At 41.8% G+C, this 27542-nt stretch overlaps 2 protein-coding genes across 4 annotated transcripts in view; one reads left to right on the top strand and one right to left on the bottom strand.

The window, feature by feature from the left end:
- LOC132395842 (protein spinster homolog 1-like) overlaps positions 1-21594 on the bottom strand; it is a 209040-nt gene extending 187446 nt beyond the window's left edge. For 2 of the 3 annotated variants that reach the window (XM_059972950.1, XM_059972952.1), the window contains exon 1: positions 9298-10831. In XM_059972950.1, coding sequence (XP_059828933.1) covers positions 9298-9448 — 151 coding nt within the window. In that variant the 5' untranslated portion in view covers positions 9449-10831. Of the gene's footprint in view, positions 1-9213; positions 10832-21543 lie in introns of those variants that run through there. The other variant, XM_059972954.1, reaches the window with a different exon arrangement.
- prmt6 (protein arginine methyltransferase 6) lies at positions 21336-23086 on the top strand. The gene has a single exon (XM_059972956.1). The coding sequence runs from the start codon at positions 21346-21348 to the stop codon at positions 22792-22794; it is 1449 nt and encodes a 482-aa protein (XP_059828939.1). The 5' UTR covers positions 21336-21345; the 3' UTR covers positions 22795-23086.
- Positions 23087-27542: the final 4456 nt, after the last annotated feature.

Below are 27542 nucleotides of genomic sequence, written 5' to 3'. Positions count from 1 at the left end.
ATGACTTAAGAAGAAGTGGTAAAGGGCTGAAGAAGAAGAAATCTAATTGGAAATGACATCAAGCCATGGGAGAATGGGAAGGGGGAAGGGTGATGATGGGCAAGTGAGGAGAATAGAAAGGGTAAGAGGGGAAACAGAACGGGGAATGGGAAAAGAAAGAAGAGGAAGGGAAAAGAAAGAAGAGGAAGGAAAAAGATATCCCAAAGTTAGAGAAATCGATGTTTATGCCATCAGGTGGGCATCTTATTCTGACATGTTGGTCTATGCCCTTTTGCACTGTCACAATGAAGATACATTCAGGTTGGAAGCGAAACACTTCATATTCTGCCTGGGTAGTCTCTAATCAAATGGCATGAACGTTGATTCTTTGACTTCTGATAATTTTTCTTCCCTCCCTCCTTTTCTCTTTTCCCATTCTTCATTATGGCTCCCATTTTACCTCTTCTCTTCTCCTCACCTATGCATCACCTCCCTCTGGTGCCCTTTCTTCTTCCTTTCTCCAATTGTCTACTGTCCTCTCCTATCAGATTCCTTCTCCTTTAGCCTTGTACCTCTTCCACCTATCACCTCACAGTTTCTCATTTCATTTCCCTCCCCCTTCACCTATCACCTACCAGTTTATACTCCTTCACCTCACTACATCTTCTTATTCTGGCTTCTTCCACCTTCCTGCCCTGACCTGATGAAGGGTCTCAGCCCAAAACATCAACTGTTTATTCATCTCAGTTGATGCTGCCTGGCTTGCTGGGCTTCTCCAGTGCTTTGTTCAAGATTTCCAATAACTTCAGAATCTCTGTATAGAAGAACCTTGGAAATGCATTGCAGAATGCCCTCCCTTCATGGGCTCTGTCTATACTTCTCACCACTTCAGTATAGTAGCCAGCATAATCAAAGACCGGCCCACCCTGGACATTCTCTCTTCTCCCCTCTTCCGTTGAGCAGAAGACATAAAAGCCACAAAGCACATACCACTAGGTTCAAGGACAGCTTCCACCCTGCTATTACAAGACTGTGAAATATTTTCCTAGTTTGATAAGACAAATTCTTGACCTCACAATCTACCTTGTCATGATCTTGCACCTTACTGCTTGCCCGCCCTGCACTTTCTCTGTAGCTGTAACATTTATTCTACATTATTATTGTGTTTCCCTCATTCTACCTCAATGCATTATGTATGTACAAGTTGTAAGACACGATTTTCATTGTATCCAAGTACGTAACAATAGTTAGTAGTAGTTGCTCCTGTTCAATACTTTGTGGCTGGCTGGATTCAAATCCAGGATCAATCTCCTAGCAGTCCGGTGCGAATACCACTACACTACCAGCCAGCTTTAGTGCCTAACAATAATAAACCAATTTTAGCCAACACAGACAGATGATATGAATAGCCTTATTCTCTAATCTTCATTTTTATGTCTTTTCCTGTTGACCTATATTTTACAAAGTTTACACATTTTCTCTCTCTCTCTGACTACCTCTAACTGTTATTCGATCAACCAGATGGCTTCATAACCATGGCCTCTTCTTGTTAGAGATCTTATCTTTGTCCAATGCATATCTCACCAACTTTGTGCAACTTTGGACTTCCTCCAGTTCTGACAAAGGATTTTCATGGTGAGACATTCATTCTCTTTTTCTTCACAGATGCTGCTTCACTTGGATGGAACTTCTACTGTTTTATGTGTTCACTTCAGATTTCCAGCCTATGCACGTTCCTTTGACTTTCACTTACTGAATGGTAGCGATCTGGAAATCTCTGCAAAACCCCCACACACAGGATTGCCCCCGCGGAACAGAATATAGCATTAATGGTAAGACTCTTGGTAGTGTGGAGGATCAGAGGGATTTTGGGGTCCAAGTCCATAGGACACTCAAAGCTGCTACGCAGGTTGACTCTGTGGTTAAGAAGGCATACGGTGCATTGGCCTTCATCAATCGTGGGATTGATTTTAAGAGCCGAGAGTTAATGTTGCAGTTATATAGGACCCTGGTCAGACCCCACTTGGAATACTGAGCTCAGTTCTGGTCGCCTCACTACAGGAAGGATGTGGAAACTATAGAAAGGGTGCAGAGGATATTTACAAGGATGTTGCCTGGATTGGGGAGCATGCCTTATGAGAATAGGTTGAGTGAACTTGGCCTTTTCTCCTTGGAGCGACGGAGGATGAGAGGTGACCTGATAGAGATATACAAGATAATGAGAGGCATTGATCATGTGGATAGTCAGAGGCTTTTCCCCAGGGCTGAAATGGCTAGCATGAGAGGGCATAGTTTTAAGGTGCTTGGAAGTAGGTACAGAGGAGATGTCAGAGGTAAGTTTTTTACACAGAGAGTGGTGAGTGCGTGGAATGGATTGCCAATGGCAGTGGTGGAGGCGGAAACGATAAGGTCTTTTAAGAGACTCCTGGATGGCTACATGGAGCTTAGAAAAATAGAGGACTATGGGTAAAGCCTAGGTAAATCTAAGGTAGGGACATATTCGCCACAGCTTTGTTGGCCAAAGGGCCTGTATTGTGCTGTAGGTTTTCTATATTTTTATGAACTGCTCCACAAAATCATCACCTAATCTTCATTTGTTTTTTTTCATTATGGGGAAGAAGCAAAACCATGAAGGTTTTGGGCCAAACTTGGAGTGTAAGTCCAAGTACCTAGAAGCATACCACCAGACTCAAGCACAGCTTCTATCCTGCTGTTATCAATTCTTGCATAGACCTCTTGTATAAGATGGATTCTTGACCTCCCAATCTGTCACCCTTCCCAAGTGCTTAAATTACTCCCCTTGTACTTTTAAAAAGAATTAAGTTAATGACACATGGCACCTAGCAGGACAGGAAGTTTTTTTATTGAAGAGATATATGCTACTGCATTAGCATTCTATAGCTCAGGAAAGGAAGAACTCTCAGTCCTACAGATAATAAACTGCTTAGGAATTGGTACATGAACGGTTGGACCAAAAAGTTAGAGCTCATGATATATAAGTCAAGCTGGCAAATTAAGTCCAAAGTTGGCTTGATAACAGAAGACAAAGGGGGATGGGGGAAAGTTGTTTTGTGACATAGCATTATATCTTTGTTTTAATATTATGGTCTTCTCAAAATGAATGTTGACATTTTTTCTGCCAATGGGGAAGTTGACAGAGGTATACAAAATGAGAGGTAGAGCCAAAGTAGTTATAAAGAAGCTTTTCCCATGCGAAGGTCAAAACAAGAGGGCACGGATTTAGGGTGTGGAGAAAGAAGTTTAGTGGAGATTTGACAATAAAGATATTTTTCAACTGCAGTTTGGTTGGAATCTGGAACACATTGTCAGTTTAGCTGAAGGGTCTCAGCCTGAAACATCAACTGTACTCTTTTCCATAGGTGCTGCTGATTTCCTCCAGCATTTTGTGTGTGGTGCTTGGATTTCTAACATCTGCAGATTTTCTCTTGTTTGTCAGAATGGGATGATCAAGGCAGAGAAACATCTTTAAGAAGCAGTTGAAGAAGCACCTGGACAAGCAGTTGAATTGCCAAGGTACAGCAGGCTACAAACCAGGAGCTGGTAAATGGGATTAGTATGGATTTGACACCTATTTTGTTTTCCCCCAATATGGTGGTTTAAATTCTGCACTAGTAACGTAGAGGCCTTGAAGAACAGTCTAAAATTTTTGAGTTCAAATCCCACCTAGTCATCCGTGGAAATTAAACTCAGTTAATAATGAAGAATTTCATAAATGTACTGGTTATTAGCAATGATAGCCATAAAATTCCTTTGACCTCACTCTGTTGCCATCAGCTTGTCTTTCTATAGGCTTGCTGTATGATTCAACAATTTCTAAAGATACCTTAGTGGACAAATATGTCTATTTAAGAAAGAGTTGTGATTATGCCTAAGAAAGTTGGTATTTAAATATACACTACAGAAGGCTGCTAGGCTCTCTTGACATCTCTGAAGCACAACCCCGTGTATGAATCAGACATGGAGGGAGGTTCGCCTGGTGCTGAAACAATTCAAAGATGAGACGAACAATGACCTTGGCACTGAGAATTAATGGATAATAATGAAAAAAAGAAACCTATGCTTAGCAATTTCAGTAATTTGTGTTTCCAAAAAAAGAAACTCAGTCTTACTGCACGGGCTCTTCTGCCCAGCTGGTCCATGCTCATCCAAGGTATTCTTATTTCCCACAAATTGTTCTTGAAGTAGACATTTCTGCACTCAACCTGTCAGTATTTGCATAAACAAAACAGGACAGGAGCAGCTTTCTTACAGAGAGTGGTAGATACTTGGGCTGTGTTACCACAGGTAGTTGTAGGAGCATGCATTTTGGTGGAGTTTAAGAGGCTTTTAAATAAACACATGAATATGAAGGGGATGGAGGGATATGGGTAGTACACCAGAAGAGGACATACAGTATAAATTGGCAGCAAGATTGGCACAGCATCATGGGCTGATGGCCTCCAGTTCTGTCATGTTCTATATTTTATATAAGACAAATAGGACCTAAATCACCCATCTCAGGATGAGAGTGGACAACTTTGGAACTCAAGGACCTAGTGACTGAACTCCAAAATCAAGAACAGCAAAAATTTCCTGTAGCATTTCTTCACAAATATTGTAAAATCCATCATCTTAAAAATAGTTTCTGAAGTTTGATATTCATTATTGGACATCTATAGTTACTTGAGAGATGTATTTGGAGCTCTGTCTAATTTCTGCTCTGCCTTTCTGTGCAGTCAGGCCTTTTAATGAAAGATTTTAATAAAAGGGAAACCAAAGGCCAATTTACAGTTATGTATGAAATTGGATTCAGCAGCATTCTCTCTAAAGATTGAGAGAGAGAAAAGATAGAGAGATAGTGGTGAAAACACCAATGTCTAAAACAAAAATTGGTGAGCATCAGGATGCCTCACTAATCAATGTGCCTGTTCATCAGTGAATGATTCAGAGATTGCATGCATTTAGTAGTTACATGCTTTGCAAATCAATGTGTGTATCTGGACAGTTAATGGATTGATGATTTTTTTAATTTATTAATTTATTGAGATAGAGTACGGAGTAGTCCCTACAGCCCTTCGAGCTTCGCCACCCAGTTACCCCCAATTTAACCACAGCCTAATCACAGGACAATTTACAATGACCAATTAATCTACCAACTGGTATGTCTTTGGATTGTGGGAGGAAACCTGAGCACCCAGAGGAAACCCATATGGTCACGGGGAGAATGTACAAACTCATTACAGATTGCGTCTTTAGAGATTACTCAAATTGCAGCCCTTAAAATACCACATTCTCACCAAATTTGCTAGTTAGTTTTCTGACTTTATTTCACCTTTTCCACTTAGCAACTTTCATAACTCTTTTAGATCACTCTTTGTTCTGAGAAGCCTAAATCTCCCTGAAGGCCAGATTTCTGACATGCCATTAACCTTAGCCCTATCCTGCACATTTCTGACATCAGGATGTCTCATTTCACAATGACTCAATGATTTAAACAAACAAATAACACTGAAACATTGCCTATTCTCATTATAGTGGTTCTGACCCTTACTTGGTACACCAATCACCTCTGGCTTTTGTCTCACCATTAACCCTCTTCGGATCGCAAACAATCCCCTCTGCGATCCCATTTCTAAATGGACATTGAACCCATGAATACTATCTCACTACTTTTTATTTATTTCTGTTCTTGCACTACTTCCTTAATTCAACTATTTAATTTATTTCTGTTTTTTCTATATTATTTATCATGTATTACATTCTACTGCTGCCGTAAACTTATCAAATTTCACAACATAGGCCAGTGATATTAAACCTGACTCTGATTCCTCTTCACTCTCATACCTGATGCAGGATTTCAGCTCAAACATGAGTAATTCCTTTCCCCCCCAGAGATGCTGCTCAGCCCACTGAGTTCATCAAACAGATAGTTTAATTCAAAATTGAGGAAAAATATATTTAAATTGTAGAAAGAAAAATACATTCAGAAATATCACATGCTTTGCAAGCTGTGGGAAATATATTAACATAGTTGGTAAGAGACAATGGATGCTTTGTACTCTATAAGAGCCTTTGTTGTCTCACAGCTAATATGTCCAACCAGGCTTGACTAAAATCTGAGCTATGTAGTAGTGAACTATGTACTTAAAGTAATTGAATATGTCAGAAGAACTAATTGAACTCGCCAGGCTGCAATTGGCTTATTAAATTCAGTTCTCATTAGCATGAGAAAGGGAGATATATATGCACTAGAAGAGAGAAGACTGAACTCAGTAACCAGCCCAAGATTTATGAGTCTGGGAAGTTTTGTTTTGTGAGGAGAGGTCTGAAAGAATATCATATTTAAGTATATAAATAAAATTGCTGGATATACTGCAGAGTCATGGAGTCATTTTGTTGTTAGCGTGGCAACGGTGTCCATCAAGATGTCTGTCTAAGCTAGTCCCATTTGCCTTCAATTGATCCATATCCATCTAAACTTTTCTTATCCATGTACCTATCCAAATGCCTTTTAAATATTGTAATTATACCCACCTCTGCCACTTCTCCCTTTATTTCCCACCTGAGTTCTCGGCTCACCCCCTCCTCCCTGACACTACCTACCTACAACTTCCAAGCTGCCACCTGCTTTTTCCTTCCCAAAGTGAGTACCACACCAATCACCATTGCTCACCACCTTTGAGGACACTCCATTTACTCTCAAAGGCCATGTTGTTCAAAGTCTAGAACCACCGCATCCCCCAACTCCAAAACCAACCAGACCCTCTTCCAAAGAACATCAGGAAAATCTTCCATCTCCAAAGTGACTGAAGTTGGCAAACCACTGTTTCCTGGTACTCTGTGGGTGGGTTGCTAGGTTCCATGCACAGTTGCCCATCAGATGGAGATAAGTTTCCCCTAAGGAAGCATTAGCATCTCAAATATTTTCTATGTTCAGAGGAGACTCCAATCACATGTGTCTATCAATGGCCATGCAACAGAGCCTGGGCATTAGATATTTTGAACCGCTTTAGCTTGAGAATTCATCATGCCCACATGGTGGTGATGTACAATGACCATCTCATTTTTTTTAAATTGCACACAGAAATATCCACCCCTCAATATGAAGTTTGGGAAAGTTGGGACTCTTGTGGGCTGTCCCAGCTGTGACAAACCTGAATGTTGCTCTGTTATCATAGCTCATGAAGTCAGACAGTTTGACTTTGGTATTACCACTCTGTGGGCAAGGCTAATTGAAGGACAATTGCTCTTTAGAGAGGGCAAACCAGAAGAGAAATTTTGTCTTTACAGGGTGGATTTCACCAGCAAGAATAAGATGGTCTGGCATTTCATTTTTAATCTTTTTTTATTGATTTAAAAAAATAAGGATAAATACAAATCAGAGAAGTTATATCAAATACATATTTGAATAAAAGTACAAAGAAAGGAATATACACTGTCAAAATCATGTATAGGATAATATTGAGCTAATATATAAAAGAAACCACAACTCCTCTTAACAGTTCATTAAAAAAGACTCAAAATTTCTATTATTGAGAAGAAAAAAACCCACTAAACTAACCTAAAACCAAAAAAAAAAAGACTGGGCAGTCCATTTGAGGATATAATTACCAAAAAAAGGGAAAAATCCTTCTGGTCAAATCTGAAACTTCACTGAGAAGAAAAAAAAGATTACCTAAAAAAGTAAAACAAGAAGAGAAAATTTAAATCATATGAAAATATTGAAAGAAAGGTCACCAGGTTTGCTCAAATTTAAAAGATGTATCAAACGTCCAACTTCTAATTTTCTCCTAGCTTAAACGCAACGTAATGGAGGAAAGCCAAAAAAAGCAGTAGGTGGATTAGGATCCTTCCAATACAACAAAATAGCTCTCCTAGCCAATGAAGTTGAAAACACTATCATACATTGAGCGGAAGCAGAAATATTTCCTGCTTCCTTCGGCATGATCCCAAAGACAGTCGTAAGTGAATTAGGTTGTAGGTCCAAACCTATGATTTTAGATAACGTTCTAAAAACATCTCTCCAAAAATTATTTAACTTTATACAAGATCAAAACATATGAGTTAAGGTAGCCACCTCAGCGTTACATCTATCGAAGGTGAGATTTATATTAGAAAAAATATCTGCTAGTTTATCTTTTGACATATGCACCCTGTGCACCACCTTGAACTGAATCAAGGAGTGACGGGTGCAGATAGATGAATTATCAACTAAACGATAAATTTTATTCCATTGATTATCTGAAAGTGACTCCTGAAGTTCCAATTCCCAAGCACGTTTAACCTTATCATTCGACATCATTCATCAATTCATGATGGTCTGCCATTTCAGTGACTTCCCCTGTGTGTTCCCAACAAGTCACTCTCAGGTTAAACCAACAGGAGCCACAGAGCGTCTACACAGTATATGGGTTTCCCTGAAGTCCACCATAATTAACCTCTATGAAAGCAGAGGATAACAGAAACATCCAATAAGAGTCTCTAAGAAAATTATTAAGTAATACACAAGAAGTTCTTGGATTGAAAACTGCGGTGCCTCAAGGAAAATGGAAAGGCTCTATAGATACTGTAAACCAAGAACAGAAGAGTACATCATTCTCTTTTTTTTGGGCTCATAACTGTATTGTTATATTTATTATTATGATGTATACTAGTTACTGTGTAAGCTTTGCTCAAGGAAGAAATTTCATTGCATCCTAGCATATATGACAATGAATTCATCAGAATCTCAATCTGAGCTACCACTAATGATGCCAGAGATTCCCCAAAAATCTCGTAGTAAGGTAAGTACATTAATGGCAGTGATCTCTCCACCAGATTCCCAATGTACTCTATGTAAGCTGTGTCACAGTAAGTGTACTATGTTGTCAGAAGGAAAACATTAAAGAGGTTCTCAAAGGGTGATTGTAAAAAGAGTAATATCCCCTCTGACTCCCTGGACGTCCCTTAAATGCCAGCAGAAGCAGCATTTGGGATGGCAGCAAGCACCTTGAAAACATGTGTCTTAAGCCTGTAGAACTCAGCTCAAATGCAGAAGAAGAATACCTTCTAACAGACTACCCGCTGCCCAAGATCCAATGAAACTTCCAAAGAGCTGGAGGTCCCAAAGTTGTAGTTGGACCTTGGAAAGTAAAGGTTCCACATCAGCATTGAGCAACAGCCCTCCTACAACATCCTGTTCAAAGGTTGTCTCTGCTCCTAGTGTACTAGGGAGCAATAAAAGAAAGGCCTTACCTGCTTCCAATCACCACAGACTCCATCCAGTCAATTCCAGGAACTTCTGTCGTGGCTGTCCTCACAGACCATTGACCATCTTACCTCTGGAAACTGCTAGAGTTAGATGGGTTTCCCTGTTCTCCTGATCTTGTATCATCCACTGAACCTCGTAGGGAAGTTGTGCTGCTGCTGTAATACTGGAATAACCCACATATATTTCAGAAATGTATAGAACAATTTCCAGCACAGTCATAATAAGCTGCTCAGTGAAGGTAAAAGTGCCACTGACCAAATTGTAGATCTAAACAGAATCTAGAGAAATTCTCTGGAGGCTTTCAAGGCACTCTCATAAAAATGTTCCAAGCTCTTGATAAGTGGGCAGTGAGTAACTACAAAGGTATACAAAATAGGTTGGCGACTACTAAAATAGTACAGCTCACAGTGGGTCTCTGTTACACACACATTAAATCCCTCAGGAGTGCAGGTAATAGCTCACATAATTAATCTCTTCCTCATAGGTTTACAGGCGCATCCGGAGAATGATATAAATCCTGCTCTCCTATGCTAATCTCCACTGGGTCTGGTTTTGAGACATTAATATGCTGAAATCTGTTTGGGAAGGACAGAGTGCAATTTGGGCCGAAGACTATTTGCAGTAATACTAATTGTAGGTCCCATAGCCTGTTCTTTCAGCATTCCTGAATATTGTTCCATTTTCTGTACTGCATATATTCTACAGATTCACTTCTACCTTCTTGTCTTCATTATCTTGGACCAATTGGCCTTTTTAGGAAAGATAACATGTAATGCATCATACAAAAATCTTCATTTGGCATGGTGGCAGGACTTGGCCTGGAACTGTTACAGTGTTCTTGAAAACCCTGAAATTTAACCTCAAAGAATTTGAATTGTCCAGGAGACACTGAAGCTGGTTATATTCTTTATTCAGCACACAAGCAGGCATCATACTCGAGACACTCTTGGAAGAGACCTCCAAAACTCAAAAGTATATTGCACGACTTGTCATATGAAGAACATTTGATGGCTCTCAGCCTATATTCACTATAATTCAGAGAATGAGGGGGGTCCTCATTGAAACTTACTGAATAGTGAAAGGCCTTGATAGAGTGGATGTGGAGAGGATATTTCCTATGATGGGAGAGTCAAAGACCTGTGAACACAGCTCAGAGTAGAGGGGTTTTCTTTTAGAACAGAGATGAAGAGCTATTTCTTTAACCGGAGTGGTGAATCTGTGAAATTCTTTGCCACAGGCAACTGTGGAAACTAAACTTTCATGTATATTTAAAGGCAGAGGTTGATAGATTTTTGATTAGTCATGGCATGAAGGGATATGGGAAGAAGGCCGGTAAGTGGAGCTGAGAAGAAAATTGGATCAGCCATGATGAAATGGCAGAGCAGACTCGATGGGTCAAGTGGCCTAATTCTGCTCCCCTATCTTATTTTTCTACCCTTAAGATCAATGGTAATTGAATGCAGTTTCAATTGTTACAATGACATTGTTTACTTAAGTAAACACGAGGAAATCTGCAGATGCTGGAAATTCAAGTAAAACACACAAAATGCTGGTGGAACACAGCAGGCCAGGAAGAACCAATAAGGAGAAGCACTGTCGACGTTTCGGGCCGAGACCCTTCGATAGATGCTGCCTGGCCTGCTGTGTTCCACCAGCATTTTGTGTGGTTTACTTAAGTACTTTGGATTGACAAAGCTTCATCTAAGTTACTATAATTTTCAAACATCACAGGCACCCTAGATTGAATGTTAATCCGTATCGTCTCTCTTGCTGCATTCATGCTTATGCAAGCATCTCAACTGAATCAATGTTTCCTGGTTTGCAATCAACCCCGATCTGCAGGTCCAGGAAGACCACTGATCAGAGCTGTGTTCGAAATTCAATCTACATTCCACATTCAGATCTGAAAACTGGTTGCTGTTAATATTTGCTATAATAGTATATGACCTAACAGTCAATACATCCTTTCTTAGATAAGGGCCCGAAAATTGCTCACAATACTCCAAGTGAGGCCTCACCTTATAAAGGCTCAGCATTACATCCTTATTTTTACATTCTAGTCCTCTTGAAATGAATGCTAGCATTGCATTTGGCTTCCTCACCACCTACTCAACCTGCAAGTTAACATTTAAGGAATCCTGTATGAGGACTCCCAATCTAGAATTTTCTACCCATTTAAAAAATAGTCAATACTTGTATTCCATCTGCCATTTTGCCTGTATCTCTAATCTGTCTAAGTCCTTCTGCAGTCTCCCTGCTTCCTCAACACTACCTGCCCCTCCAAATACCAACCCCTGCAAAATGCTACTAGCCATCAGTAGCCAATGAGAAAAAAACTCCCTTTATTCCTACTCATTTGACTCCTGCCAGTCAACTAGTGCTGTATCCAATTAATTCTTTCCAAGGTTGAGGAGCCCATGGGCAACGCCAGTGGTCCAAGTAGCCAAGAAGAATGGACTTGTCGGGCTCTGTGGTGATTAAAAGATCACCATCAATCCAGTACTGAAAATAGACCAACACAGTACCTTCTGCCCAGGATAGAGTATGACTTTGAAGATCTTATGGAAGAAAACACTTTAGTAAAGTGGACTTAGGTGAGCACTTCCTACAGATGGAGATGGAAGTAGAGTCCATAACCATCCTTTGTTTAAATAATTCATTATGGGTTATATGTAATAGTACATGAATGGTATACAACATCACACTACCATGTCATACATGTGTGCCTCATATGAAGTAAAAACAAAGTTAGACTCACATTCTGGACTCTTGTTTTCCTTTCAATTAGTTTTTTTTAATGGTTTGGAGTTACGAAAAAACAGGAAGGATAAAATTAAATGCATATTTTTCATGGGAAATTAAACTCCAATGTTGATAGTAACCTTTGCAATCTGACTATAGAAGGAATTAATAACTTACTTATTCTTGTAATCCACTTCAAAGACAAAATAACATAATAATATGCTCATAAGTGAAGCTCCCCTATAGTAACAGAAAGGGTATTTGCATGTAAGTATTGTGATGCACCGTAATAGACAGAAAGTGCTGAAATAATATTAACATTGTGCATTACAAGCTCATGCTGCACAGGTCCCAATTCCCTTCCCAATATTTTTTGGACTTTTGTTTTTATTTCAGAATTCCTTTATTCTTTACCTGCAGGAATTATGTTTGATTCAAGAATATTGGACGAAATAATATAATCTATTCAATCCCTAACAATTAAATTCCATCAGACATCTGTTCAGCATGAGCTGGCCTTCAGATTTTTTTTGGGAAATGGGCTGATTGCAGTGGAGACGTGCTCAGCTGTAAAATTAAAACCAATGTGACTACACAGATCTGAACTTCCTGCAGACTGTATTGCACAAGAAGATGCACTGCAGATCCTATTGTCTGCTGTGTACAGAAACAGAAGTGAAGCAGAAGATCATTTGGCCCCTTGTGCCTGCCTTATCTTTTAATAAGATCCTGGTTGGTAAGACAAGCTCCATATCCCAATTCACTTAATAGGCAAAAAAAAATTCAAGAAACTAATACATTATCAAAATTTCTTATCACCACAACCCTGAATGGCTAACCTCACTTTCTGAGCTATGTCTAAACATCACGGACAAAAGAGACGTCACTCCTGCAACTATCTCTAAAGTCCTACTTAAATCTTGAATGTTTCATTATGATTACCTTTCATTCGTTCTCTATAGACAAACAGCTCCCATCTCAGAAATCAATCTAATGAACCCTTGTTGTACTTCCAGTGTTGCAAGTGTATCTTGCCTTACGTAGAGAGAGTCCAGACCTACACACAATACTCCTGGTATAAGTTGCAACTTTCAGTGAATCATGTACAAGGACACACAAGTCCTTCTCAATGTCAAAACTTTTCAATCTCTTGTATAAAAAGTACTTAGTGTTTTTAAACCCATGAATGACAATACTAGTTTACCATATTCTATTTGATCTGCCAAGTTCTCACTTATTCACCTAGCCCACCATATAAAAATAAAGATTAACTTTATTTGTCACACATACATCGAAACAAAACATACGTCAATGCATCATTTGTGTCATGGCTTTTTGCAATTGGCTGGGGACAGCCGCAAATGGCAACACACTTCTGGCACCAACATACCATGCCTACAAATCACTAACCGTATATTTTTGGAATGTGGGAGGAAGCCGGAGCACCCAGTGGAAACCCACGTGATCACAGGGAGAATGTACAAACTCCTATTTGCAGCAAGAATCCAACCCTAATCATTGATCACTGGCACTGTAAAGCTATGCAGCCTGCTGCTGGTGCTGTTTTCATCACTGAAACAGAGGCTGTGCTCAGAGCCAGGTTACCTGACCTAATACCAAATAGGACCCAATTTTATATATTACATTTGGGCTCAAGCAGTCTGGAATGAATTCCTTCTTTCTCCAGCATGTGAGTTGCATGCTTGGGATGGTACTTTTTTATTGAACTGGTTGGATCAAGCCTGGGAAAACTATAAGCATTTCTGTCAGATTGGCTTTATGTTGGATCAGCTCAGGTATTTTATATTGAAGCTGGACAAAGCTCATACCAAAGATTTGATCTCATAATCTGGATTGATGCACTTGAGTGATACCTGCACTACCTAATTTTAGTGCACCATGCTAGAATTTGTACAACATGATTTTAGGGCCGATTGTAAAATGATTTTTATTAATTATGCAGTAAAGAATAAACATGGGGCTGTATGAATGAGAAGATTAGATCTTCCTGTGATTCTTTTATGCTGCATATCCACAGTTGCAGCCTAGTTAAATGCATTAATTATTTCTCAGCCAAAACTTATCTTATCTGCTTAGGTGTAATTACTGCATTTGTTGTCAGGAAGGAAGTGGAATATTTCAAATGCACACTAAGACAAACACATGGGACATTGCTCTACACATCTTTGGCCTATTCCAACTAAAAATGACATGACAACCAGCTCTTTGGAATTAAAAGGCAGTCTGTTGCACTTCTACAATCTTACGTTAACAGCAGCAATGTTTAAATTCAGCAGTCTTCCCGGCTGGGGACTTGCATCAGAAATTTCCGTGAGGCCCTACTTCTGTTACATTAATGGCTATTGAATCAAAGGCTGAAACGTCCAGTAGACAAGGCTCAAAGCAGGTGTTTGGGGAAACATGTGATTGAAGAATCATATGGACCTGGGTCTATTTCTAGGTCCAAAAATTTATTACATTAGTTTTTATTATTACAGTATATCAATGTATCCCAAGCAGAGAGAAACACTGTGTGTTCCATTCAAGTTCCTATAAAACAAAGAAAGCCTCTATTTATTATTCTACTTTGCTAGTTGATCTCCAGGTATGAACAATTAATTCCATACCTTGCATGTTTATGTGACCAGGTGTCTGAGGAGGTATAAGGGATCAATTTAACCATTCTACAGAGAGATGGCAGACAAGGTTTGGGTCATTCCATTATGTCCCCTGTTCACTGCCTCTGAGCCAGCCCAACGGCCCTTGTACTCAGTGTCCTGTGTATCCAACTCAAATTGCTACCGTGCCGATAAAGGAGATCAGCTCACTCTATGACACCACAAAATGGAATGTGGACAAGTCTCACAATACCTGTTTACATCTCCATTTTGTAACACAAATGTGATACTGTTCTCCATTTTGTAACATGTTTAGTCATACATTTCTACTAGCTTAACCACTGTGATGCTGTTTTCAATCTGACTACCTGCAACACAGGCAAATGAGAGAGGAGGAAGAGATGGGGTATCTCCACACTCAACCTCTTAGGTCTGATTAGATTGTAGGTAATTCGAAGTGTAACTGCCTGGACCTTCTAACCTTTACCCTATCATTGCTCAAGAAAGTCTGTCACAGTGATGAATTTCAATTGAGTCAGCTCTTTATTTTGGGGATGGGAGTGAGATTAGTGTTCCAGATTTCCACTAGCTGTTGAGCATAGAAGTGCATTCCAGTATCACTACTCAACAGCCCAGGTCTATTTTGAACGTTTTGCTTTGAATCCAAGACCAGAGCAAGGAGCTGCACAAGGCAGAACATGCAGGGTGGTGACCTGTGAATGTGCATACCACCTCCATAATCTCATGTAATTGTAATGCTTGGGGATATTGGTGTGTGTTTGTCTAGGCCTAGGGGAAAATCCGTCCACCCACCCAAATCATGCCTCCTGTTTGCGCAGACGCTGTGTAATGCACACTGGAACAAACTCGCACATACAATATCAAACAGCACACAATGTACGTTTTACAGATTACTTTATAAATCTTACTAGAACTAGGTAATTAATAGCAATACAATATAAAAAGAAAAAAAGGGTGCCAAAACTTATCAAAGTTCTATCAGTTCGTGCACAACCGTTGGAACTCAATTATCGAAGCCTTCCATCCCCACTCAATCTTCTCCAACCTCCTCAACCCGCTGCCTGGGACCAACCTCGGTGGTCAACCAGAGTGCATCCAACGCGTCCTTCCTCTTCGGTTCTCCTCCTGAAAAGCCCGTGCACTCCAGGTTCCCACACATACAGATAGAACAACATTACTTCCACTGGTTAGTTCCTCCGTTATCAATAATTATAAACCAAATGTTCCAACTAAACAGAGTATTACCTCATCAGATACCCACAAAGAAGCCATTTCAGTATAATGCTACAGAGAAGCCATTTTCTATATGCAGTTAACAGTTAACATTACAGTTAATAATCTGAGAACCCTACATAATACAGAAGATTATTTGAGGTAGGGTCCTGGTGTCCTCTCCTTCTCTACCCCACTACACACCGCACACCCCTGCAACAGCCATCTAATGACACGTTCAGTTACAGAAGCACCACACATTACGAAAATATGTGCCCTCCTCCTAAAGCTGGCACATTTCAATTTCTGTGCTACCTCTACCTTCTCATTAGCGTATCCAACTTAGACCACTCCACAAGCTTACATTAGTGAAATAAATTAATAAGATGGTAACATTAAGTATAATATTAAAATACAGTGGCATTAACTGCTGACTACTTGTAATTGAAGGAAGAAGAAAAATGTGTAAGGAGGAATAGTTATAAGAATTTCTTAAAAACATTTCAAAGGGTGGCAATCTGGTTTAATGTACAGTTATCATTCTTTATTTTGTTTGTTCGTGTTTATTTAGCTAGTTAAGAGATATAGTGTGGGACAGGTCCTTCTAGCCCAGTGAACCACACCACCCAGCAACCCCTGTTTAACACTAGCCTAACCACATGATAATTTACAATGTCCAATTTACCTACTAATCTGTATGCCTTTGTTCTGTGGGAGGAAACCGGAGAAACCCACATGGTTCATGGGGAGAATGTATAAACTTACAGATAACGCTTGAATAGAACTCCAAACTCCAGAATGCTCTGGGCTGTAATAGTGTTGGCACTAACTGCTACACTGCTGCGGTGCCTCTTGATGATGTAAATGGAGACTGAACATGTTTGCATGGCAAAATCCTTTAAGTAGGATTGTGATGATTAGATTTTGAAACTGTCAGCTCAAAGGATCATTTTGATTGAAGAAAGCCATTAGACACTCTTTAATTCATTCCTGGATAGAGATACTAATGTTTACCTGTGATATCTTTCACGTAAATAAACTGAATTTTGTCAATGCTTCTTGGATTTATGATCATTCTCTTTTTGAGGAAGATATTTTTGTCACAAATAAAAATGATTTTGTGGCTGAACTTGTGTTTATCACTTGTTCATTCACTCAGGATCAAAGATAATTTGCTTCTGTGAGTTCTGAGGGAACTCATGAAGCCACTGTGTGACTCAGAGATTGTCATAGGTGTGGCAGAAGATGTCTCAGTTGAGCCACGTATCTCCTCTGTGAGCTACTTAAAAGAGGCATAAGGTCTCCAAGCAGAAACTGCAATGAGTTCAGTTAGTCATGCAATACCTAGGACCTACCTTGTCCCAGGACACTGGATATCATGTGAAAACCCAGACAGAGGCTCTAACCAAGCCACCACGGCCCAAAATACACTGTGAAATGAAGCACTTTTTGGGTATGACTGGATATTGCAGACAATAGATTTTAGATTATATGGCCATTGTCAAGCCACTCCAGGTCACCTCCCTGCCAAACCAGACCCACTGGCCTGGACCCCTAGGCTGAAGATGCTTCAAACACATCAAGGTTGTCTACCCCTGCAATGGGGCTACAAGAATTCCACCTCTTCATACACCCTAGGGAGCTGTTTGCGCAGGCTGTCCTGATGCAGGATCACAGCAACAAGAAAAGGCCTATCGCTTATTTTAGCGATAGATCCAATTGCCTGTGGTGGCAGCCACCTGTTATGTTGTACAACAGCCCAGTCTATAACCCTAAAGCATTTTACAGTTGCCTACGTACCCCAAGCAGTTGAAACATTGCTAATTCAATGCACTACCCAACACCTCACCCCAGCAAGACTGATTGAAATACTGGCAAATCCTAACATTCAGATTCTCCAGAGCATGATTCTAAACTCGGCCACCCTTTTACCTACCAAAAACGATGGAGATGCACACTGGTGTGAAAAAGTCACGAGGGAAGTGAGTAAGCCCCATGTTGATTTGACTCAACTGACTATTACTAATGCTAATTAGATTTTCCCTGTGGATGGTTCTGCAATGTGTGATGATTCAGGTAAACCCCGTGCAGGATACACTATCACCAATCCTATCAGTGTTGCTGAAGCTGCTGCTCTCCCTCCATCCTCTTTTTGCTCTTACTAGAGCGTGTATCTTGCCCAAGGATCAGTCTGTCAATATATATCCTGACTCCTGCTATCTCTTCAAGGTAACAGCCTAAGCAGGTTGCTATCATTAAATGTACAGGACAAACCGATGATTTTCTCATGGCAACGATGCTGCGGAACAGGCCACCAAGAAGGCCGCTCTCCAACCTTCTCTCACTATCCAAGGACATGGCCTGAATAGTGTCTCTGATGGTGTCTACAATATGCTCACAAGTTCACACAAACGGACAAGAGAGGTTAATCGACCACATAATTCAAACATACTATGCCACCGGTTTATTGGAAGCTGTAAATCAAGTTTATGAACAATGTATGGTATGTTTTTTTGACAAACTCCAGAGAAACTAGTGAAGGTGGAAAGGTCTGATGGACCATTCATGTATTTACAGATGCATTTCATAGAATTACTTCTGTGTGAAGTTTATAAATACGTTTATTGATGTTTTTCAAGATGGGTTGAATCATTTTCTTGGAGATAGAACAATGCAGTTACAGTATATCCAAGGTTCAAGATCCCTTGAAAACTGCCTAGCGACAATGGTATCCATTTTACTGGGAAGGTATATATAAAAGCAATACATAAAACCTTACAGATCGAACACTACCACCCTCAGTCAGCAAGCTTAGTAGAAAGTCTGAATGGAATTAAAAAGCTTAGTAAAATGTGTGAAGAAACTGGATTGATATTGCAGAGGGATGGACCTCAGGGGTGTGTGTTTAGCACTCTGCTCTGCTCCCTCTATACCTTTGACTATGTAGCTAGATATAGCTCAAATGCCATCTATAAATTTGCTGATGATACAACCATTGTTGGACAGGGCATACAGGAGCAAGGTATACCAGCTAGTTGAGTGGTGTCACAGCAACAACCTTGCATTCAATGTCAGTAAGACCAAAGAGCTGATTGTGGGCTTCAGGAAGGGTAGGACGAGGGAACACGAACCAATCCTCATAGAGAGATCAGAAGGGGAGAGAGTGAGCAATTTCAAGTTCCTGGGTGTCAAGATCTCTGAGGATCTAACCTGGTCCCAACATTTTGATGCAGCTATAAAGAAAGCAATACAGCTGCTGTATTTCACTAGAAGTTTGAAGAGATTTGGTTTGTCACCTAAAATACTTGAAAACTTCTATAGATGTACTGTGGAGAGCATTCTGACAGGCTGCATTGCTGTCTGGTATGGGGAAGGGGGTGTGGGGGGACTACTGCACAGGACTAAAAGCTAACAGAAAGTTGTAAAATTAGTCAGCTCCATTTTGGGTACAGACCTCTGTAGTATCTAAGACATCTTCCAGGAGCGGTGCCTCAGAAAGTCAGCATCCATTAAGGATCCCCATCACTCAGGACATGCCCTCGTCTCATTGTCACCATCAGGAAGGAGGTACAGAACCCTGAAGGCACACATTCAGCAACTCAGAAACAGCTTCTACCCCTCTGCCATCAGATTCCTGAATGGACATTGACCCCATGAACACCACAACTTTTTTTTAATATACAATATATTATTTGTTTTTGCACTTTTTAATCTAACTATTAAATATACATACTGTAACTGATTTATTTTTTCTTTCTATATTATCATGTATTGCATTGTACTGCTGCTGCTGTTAACACATTTCATAACACATAGCAGAGATAATAAACCTGATTCTGATTCTGAAATGGAAACAAGTATTACTTTTGATCCTTTTGATCCTTTTGACCATTAGGAAGGCCCCATGCTCTCCATTTGTTTCTGGAAAACAGACCCCACCAATTCCCTTCCATCAATATGCTTGTACTTACTCTCAACAACTTCTGTTTTCTCCCACTTTCTCCAAACCAAAGGTGGTCTGAGAAAACCCTGCCTTCTGAGACAATGAGAACACCTGTGGCATTCTGGAGTGAATGGCCTCATCGTGGGAACAGATACTGCGGAGATGGGGAAACTGAGAAAAGAATATGGTGAACAAGAGAAAATCTGCAGATGATGACAATCAAAGTTACACAAACAAAATTCTAGAGGATCTCAGAAGGCCAGGCAGCATCTATGGATAAGAGTAAATAGTCGATGTTTCAGGCCGCGACCCTTCATCGGTATTGAAAAGAGGAGACGAGAAGTCAGAGTAAGAAGGTGGGGGGCAGAGGAGAGGAAGAAGCACAAGGTTGTAGGTGAATGGTGAACCTGGGAGACAGGGAGGAGTGAAGTAAAGAGCTGGGAAGTTGATTGGTGAAAGAGAAAAGGGCTGGAGGAGGGAAGGACATAAGGCTATGGAAGAAAGGGAAGGGGGAGAAGCACCAGAGGGAGGTAAGAAGATAAGGTGAGGGAGGGAAATGAGATTGGGGAATGGTGAAGAAGTGGGGGGGGGGGGGGGGGTTGGCATTTATCAGAAGTTCGAGAAATCGATGTCCATGCCATCAGGTTGGAGACTAGCCCAGATAGAGTATAAGGTGTTGCTCCTGGATCCTGAGTGTGGCCTCATCGCAGCAGTAGAGGCCTTTTTTCCACTCTTGATGAAGGGTCTCAGACTAAAATGTCAACTGTTTACTCTTTTCCACAGATGCTGCCTGCCCTGCCGAGTTCCTCCAGCATTTTGCGTGTATTACAGGAAATGGTGCCCTTGCAAGTCAGGGGCTGGGAGTACCCTAGTTTTTCAGCTTGAGAAATATCCCTTTCTTCTTTGCTGTCTATCCAATAGCCAAATCTCAATATACATCAGGCTGTTACTCCAGTTCAAGTCCTGATAAAGGATCTCAGTCTATTTCCCTCCATTAATGCTACCTGACCTGTTAGGTTCTTCTAGGAACTTTGTGTGGGATGCTCCAGATTTCCAGTTTCTGATACCTCCATCTGCTCTACACCTGGGACCTTAATTCTGAAAATCCAAAACACTCATCTCAATCTACTCTGCTAGTCACATTGTCAAAGCCCTGTAGAATAGTCAAATATGATCTTATAATCAAAACTCCATCTGGAGTGGTCAATCCATTTATTTGTTAGGAGGTAATGTGTTACTGTTCAGTCTGGCAGTGCTAGAGGAGGATGTGAAGCTTTGTTGGGGGGAGAGCTGTAGATCTGTATTGAGTTCTGTAGCAATGCGTTAGCGAGCTGTTGGGAGATGTCAGACAGTGCTGAACTGCCAAGTGACGGGGCCTGAGCCTCCGTAGACAGCGGTCCGCACTTCCTCAGCTCCCGCCTGCAGGACAGCGCTGTCCCGGCACCAGCTGAGAGGCGCTTCCGATCCCTGCGGTGGGTGGGGCAAACCGGGGCTTTATCGCTGCCGACTACTGAAGCTGTGGCACGTCGACCCCAGTCACCCAGTAGGATGCAGTCTGAGAGCCGGGCCACCATTCAATAATGGAGCCGGGCTGTGATCGACCGCCCGAGAAGAGGCCGCGGCTGGACGCCCGGGAAAAAAGGGCGGCGGGTCCCGAGAGGCCGGGGGCGGACCGCGAGGCTGCGGAGAGGCCGGGGGCGGACCGCGAGGCTGCGGAGAGGCCGGGGGCGGACCGCGAGGCCCGGAAATGGCAGGACGGCGTTTACTTCAACTCTTACTCGGACGCGTCCATTCACGAGGAGATGATCGCGGACACGGTGCGGACCGGCTCGTACCGCCGGGCGCTCCAAGGCGCCGGGCTACTGCGCGGCCTGGCCGTGCTGGACGTGGGCGCGGGCACAGGCATCCTCAGCGCGTTCTGCGCGCAGGCCGGCGCGGCGCGCGTCTACGCCAGCGAGGCGTGCGCTGTGATGGCGGAGCGGGCGCGCGAGGTGGTGGCGGCCAACGGACTGGGCGGGCGCGTGCTCGTGCTGCAGGGGCGCGTGGAGGAGGCGGCGCTGCCCGAGCGCGTGGACGCCATCGTCAGCGAGTGGATGGGCTACGGCCTGATGTACGAGTCGATGCTCCGCAGTGTGCTGCACGCCCGGGACCGCTGGCTTAAACCCGGCGGCCTGCTCTTCCCCTGCCGCGCCGAGCTCTACGTGGCCCCGGTGACCGACTCGGCCCTGCAGGAGCGCCTGTCCTTCTGGGCCGGCGTCAAGGAGCTCCACGGCGTCGACATGGCCTGTATGGCCACCTTCGCCCGCCGTTGCCTCATGAACGACGAGATAGCGGTGGGTGCCCTGCACGGCGAGGACGTCCTGGGCCGGCCCTGCATGTTTGCTGCCATCGACCTGTACACTGTCACCCAGCAAGAACTCAGCGAAATAGGCGGCTCCTTCACCATCACCTCCTTCGGTATTGCCACCATGCACGCCTTTGCCTTCTGGTTTAACGTTATTTTCCCCACTTCTCCCCCAGCAAGGGAAGTTGGCGGTGGCCTCAGTGCAGACACCACCTGTGCTGGTGACCATAGTGCTCCTGATGCTGGGAGTCAAAGTGTACCAGGTCCACATGCAGATAATCATACCGATACCTTTGCAAACAATGAGTGTCAGGCATCTAGTACTAATTCCCCTGCAGACAGTGCTAATGCCAGCAGCCAACATGTGTTTACAACCAAAATTGATAACCCCCATTCACTGAATGTCGATGCAGCTGACCACAAGACAGTTGATGTTAATGAGTTGGAGCCAGTTGTCTTGTCAACTTCTCCCTTTGCAGAGGAAACCCATTGGAAACAATCTATTCTTTATCTAGATGAACCTGTTGAAGTATTCCAGGACACTGTGTTAAAAGGGAAGATAACTTTAGCTCCAGCAGAAGATAATCCAAGATATCTCCGTATATATTTGACTTATGAGATTGGAGATGGAGGGAAAAGAACAAAAATATTCAAAATGGGGGAGGATTTCCCTCCTTTTGAATGATACATTTGAGAATGTGTATGTGGACTCTTCAAGTGACTGGGCATCTTTCCATGCTTTGGTTTCTAAATACTTTCCCTAGTGCTTTGAAAAATTCATTGTCTCAGTGTAGAAAAACCACAATGAGAGCTAACAGGAGAAGCAGTGAGTCAGGAGAAAATAGATTTTTTCCAAGTATCTGGCCTGTGGAATTGAAAACAATGTACAAAAACAAACTAATTTTGAAATTAGGTGGGGATTGATGGCAGGGAATGAAAACGTGTTTCTGATTAAATTGTTTTTCATGCATACTGTCTATATTTTTAATAACTTGTGTTTCGTTAGTTCATTTTTATATCAGCATGAATTCTTGCTGTAGTTTATGTTTGAGTATCACATTGGAAATTTAATCCAAAAATAAGGCAGCATCTGTGGGAATCCATGAATAGGTTACAGACCTGAAATAATAACACTCGTATTTTTTCTCTGCAGCATGATATTCTAGAATTGTGTTTTATTTGATATTTCCTCAGAGGTTGTATTTGTGTATGAAGTGGTTCTTGATAGTACTTTCATTACATTTTTAGAAGCTGAACGGGCATCAGGAACTTTGTTCCTGGACAATAATGTTTTAAATGTCAGATGGTGCTCGCCTCATTATCCTTAGGAAAATGAAAATCGGAAATTCAGTACAGTAAAGATGTAAAGATTCAGTTGAGTTCAGAAGATTTCTACATATAACATTAACCCAGATTTTTTAATGGCTGTCCGATGTTGACTGATTTGTGCATTTACTTTCCACTGGTTTAATCCAAATTATTATCAGTCTTGGAGACTCAGGAGGCTCCAGATGTAGATGCTGGAATCTGGAGCAACACACAGTTTGGAAGAACTCAGTGGATTCAGCAGCATCTGTGGAAGGAAGGTAATTGTTGGGCCAAAATCCTGGATGAGGACTGAAAGTAGGTGGTAAAATTGCCAGCATAGAAAGAAGGGGAGCAGCAAGAAAGAATCCTGATCCCGCATGCCGCCACTTCTCCTCACCATTCTTTTTGGCCTTCCATGAGGACCACACCATAATGATACCCTTGTCCACTCAAACTTCCATATCCATCCCTCGCTTCCCCAGCACTAACCCTTGCAATCACAGGAAGTGCAACTCTTGTCATTCCATCTCCTCCCTCACCACCATCTGGGGATCTTAGTACTACCAGGTGAGGCACAGGTTCAAATGCATCTCTTTCAACCGTGTCTACTGCATTTGGTGCTCCCATTGTAGCCTCCTGACCAAATGCAGATGTAGTAACCATTTTGGGAGAACAGCTTCGCTTAGTTTGCAGTGACAATCCTGAGCTCCCAGTTACAGACCTTATCAGCTCCCCTTCGCATTCCTATACTGACCTGTCAATTTTTGGCCGTCTCTACAGCCAGAATGAAACCTAACACAAATTGGAGTGGCAACATTGTATACTTTGAAAACAAAGTCTTCCAATTTAAAGTAAATCCCACCCGTTCCCCTCCCCCACGTAATCTTCCTGTCCGCTCATGTTTGTCGCTTCCCTTCCCCCCCCCAAGCGCTCCCCTTCACCCATCATTGTCCCCTTTCCCCACCATCCACCAACATCCCAGCTGCCCCATCTGGTTCTAATTGTCGTTCTCCCCCTTTTTCTCTAATGGTTCCCGTTCTCATGTCCTTATCAGAATCTTCTTGCTTATTTCCCTCCAGCTGTGACCTGCCATCTTCATACTGCCTTCCGCAGGCCATCTCTGCACTGCCCTCTTGTATACTCATATATAAACAAAATCGCCTTGTGTAATGAAGGGGTAACAAATCAAGGTGTCACCAGTCAGTCGTGGTACAGATACGTTTCTGTCCCATCATGTTCATTTGTATTCTGTTACGGTGATGTTTAAAACAGATCTGTTAGTGAAGGGCTATTTTCCATTGCCAAAGTTTGGTATTGCACTTGGTTAGGTCTTAAATTGTCTAACTCTATGACACATCAAACCTTGAAATGGATGGGCTACAGCAAAAGCCCATGAACATACACTGAGTGGCTACTATATTGGGTAGAAGAGGAATTGCAGTATTCACAGGAACTTTCAATGGCCCATCCATTGTTTCCTCTTTGAAGAAAAAGTGTTGATTAATGTTTTATTCTTGGGAGCTTAACTAAAAAAATTTGCTGTTGCACTTACCCATTAATAGTTATTAAACTTAATAGATACCTTTGGTGGCAGTGGCTCCATGACAGCATTCTTAGGCTGAGGTAGAAATTGTGCATGCAGTTTCAAAATTCAAGGTAAATTTATTATCAAAGTACATATATATCACAATGTGCAACGCTGAGATTCATTTTCTTGTGGGCATACTCAATAAATCCATAATAAAATAATACCCATAATCATCGTCAGTGCATTCTAGTGGCCAATGCGACAGCAAGTATTTGGAACAATATAAATACAAGCACTGGGCAGAAACAACACTCAGTTGTGCACTGATGATGTCAGCTTGACTAGTGACGAAATGTTTGCCACCTATTCTGAAAAAAATTGCGCTCAGACTGAAGGTTTGAGATGTGTCTATTTTAACACAAGGAGTGTTGTGAACAAAGCAGATAAGCTTAGAGCGTGGATCAGTACTTGGAGATATGATGTGGTGGCTATTACAGAGACTTTGATGGCTCAGGTACAGGAATGGTTACTTCAAGTGCCAGGTTTTAAATGTTTCAGAAAGGACAGGGAGGGAGGCAAAAGAGGTGGGGGTGTGGCACTGTTGATCAGAGATAGTGACACAGCAGCAGAAAAGGTGGATGCTATGGAGGGGTTGTCTATGGAGTCTCTGTTGGTGGAGCTTAGGAACAGGAAGGGGTCAGTAACTTGGTGTTTTTTATAGCTGCCCAATAGTAACAGGGATATTGAGGCACAGATAGGGAAACAGATCCTGGAAAGGTGTAATAATTACATAGTTATTGTGATAGGAGATTTTAATTTCCCAAATATCGACTGGCAAGAGGTTTAGATGGGGTGGAGTTTGTTGGGTGTGTTCAGGAAGGTTTCTTGACACAATATGTAGATAAGCCTACCAGTGTGCAAAAGCCGTCTTTATGACTTGAGTCTGTTCTCCCAGATTCTACCATTCACCTATTTAGAGTAAGAAGATTACAACCAATTTATAGTGGCCAATTAATCTGTGTGTCCTATGCAGCCGACTACATAACACACCCCAGTCACTTCACTTGTTTACCCTCTTACCCGATTTTCATGAAGTTGCTGTGTCAATGTCATGGATGTAGATCAGAAACAACTCCAGCAATAGTCCCTGGGGCTATTAGCCAGCTTTTGCTTGAGATGTAACTTTGAACATCTGGATTCTCATCAGAGCATGCACAAATTAGATGCAAACTAATTTGAAGATACATTTTAACTTCTCATATTTTGGTACCCAACTCAGTGAAGGCAGAAATCAATGAAGAAATTCACCATCACCTCCATTGTACCAAGACCTCAGACCTACCATAAAAGCCATTGCCTGAAAGGTAACAGTGATCCCTGCTCTGCGATTTGTGTATCAGACCTAGATTTGAGTCATTTTTCAAAGCACTGGAAAATACTAACAAGCAACACATATAAATGCTGGTGGAACGCAGCAGGCCAGGTAGCATCTATAGGAAGAAGTACAGTCGACGTTTTGGGCCAAGGCCTTTCATCAGTACTGACGAAGGATCTTGGTCTGAAACATCGACCGTACTTCTTCCTATAGATGCTGCCTGGTCTGCTGCGTTCCACCAGCATTTTGTGCATATTGCTTGAATTTCCAGCATCTACAGATTTCCTCGTGTTTGTGTTTTTATATACTAACAATACAGTGTTCACCAAAACCTTCCAAATCACTGGAAGGACAATAGAATTCATTCATGGCAATCCAGCAATTTCAGCTTCAAGGCTGTGGCTACTTCCAGTAAGAAGACCGCATAATTTGGCTGACACTAACTCAAAAAACACATAACACAAGCACTGTCATAAGACCATAAGACTTAGGAGCAGTATTCGGCCCTCTCAACCCCATTCTTCTGCCTTCTCTCTGTAACCTTTAACACCCTGACTAATCAAGAACCTATAAACCACTGCTTTAAATATACTCAATGACTTTGCCTCCACAGCTGCCTGTGGTAATGAATTCCACAGAATCACTACTTACCATTTAAAGAAATACCTCATTTCTGTTCTAAATGGCAATCCCTCTATTCTGAGATGTGCCCTTTGGTCTTAGACTCATCCACTATAGGAAACTAACTCTACTCTAACCACATCCACTCTATCTAGGCCTTTCAGTATTCGATAAGTTTCAAAGAAATCCCCAGTCATTCTAAACTCAAGCAAGTACAGGCCCAGAGCCATCAAATGCTTCTCATGCAGTGTATTAAACCAATCATTCTTGTGAACCTCCTGTGAGGAGATTGCAGAGTGGACTGAAAGAGATTCAATGTTGTGCTCAAAGCTTCCACACTGGTTCCTGGGAACCTCAAGCCATAACAGGTTAAAGTGGAGGAAGAGCACATGGAATAATTTTGAGAACCCAAGGTCATCAGAGGCACCCAGAAGTTTTTTTGTAAACTGTGCATCGTTTTTAAATTCTTTGCCCACCCTGTCAACCACCCCCTGTCCCATTTGTGTAAGAGTCTATGGTTGTGTAAGATGGAGTACCTGGTAAGGCTCTGAAAACCTGTGCCATTCAAGGACGTTTTCTACCTCTCACTGCTACAGGCAGA

Source organism: Hypanus sabinus, chromosome 6 (genome assembly GCF_030144855.1).
Source record: "Hypanus sabinus isolate sHypSab1 chromosome 6, sHypSab1.hap1, whole genome shotgun sequence".
NCBI lineage: Eukaryota > Metazoa > Chordata > Chondrichthyes > Myliobatiformes > Dasyatidae > Hypanus > Hypanus sabinus.
The sequence above is the reverse complement of the archived record's forward strand: the minus strand, read 5'-3'. Positions and strand labels throughout refer to the sequence as shown.

Coding starts and splice junctions, on each gene's coding strand:
- prmt6 (XM_059972956.1), top strand. CDS start 21,346: ATGGAGCCGGGCTGTGATCGACCGCCCGAGAAGAGGCCGCGGCTGGAC.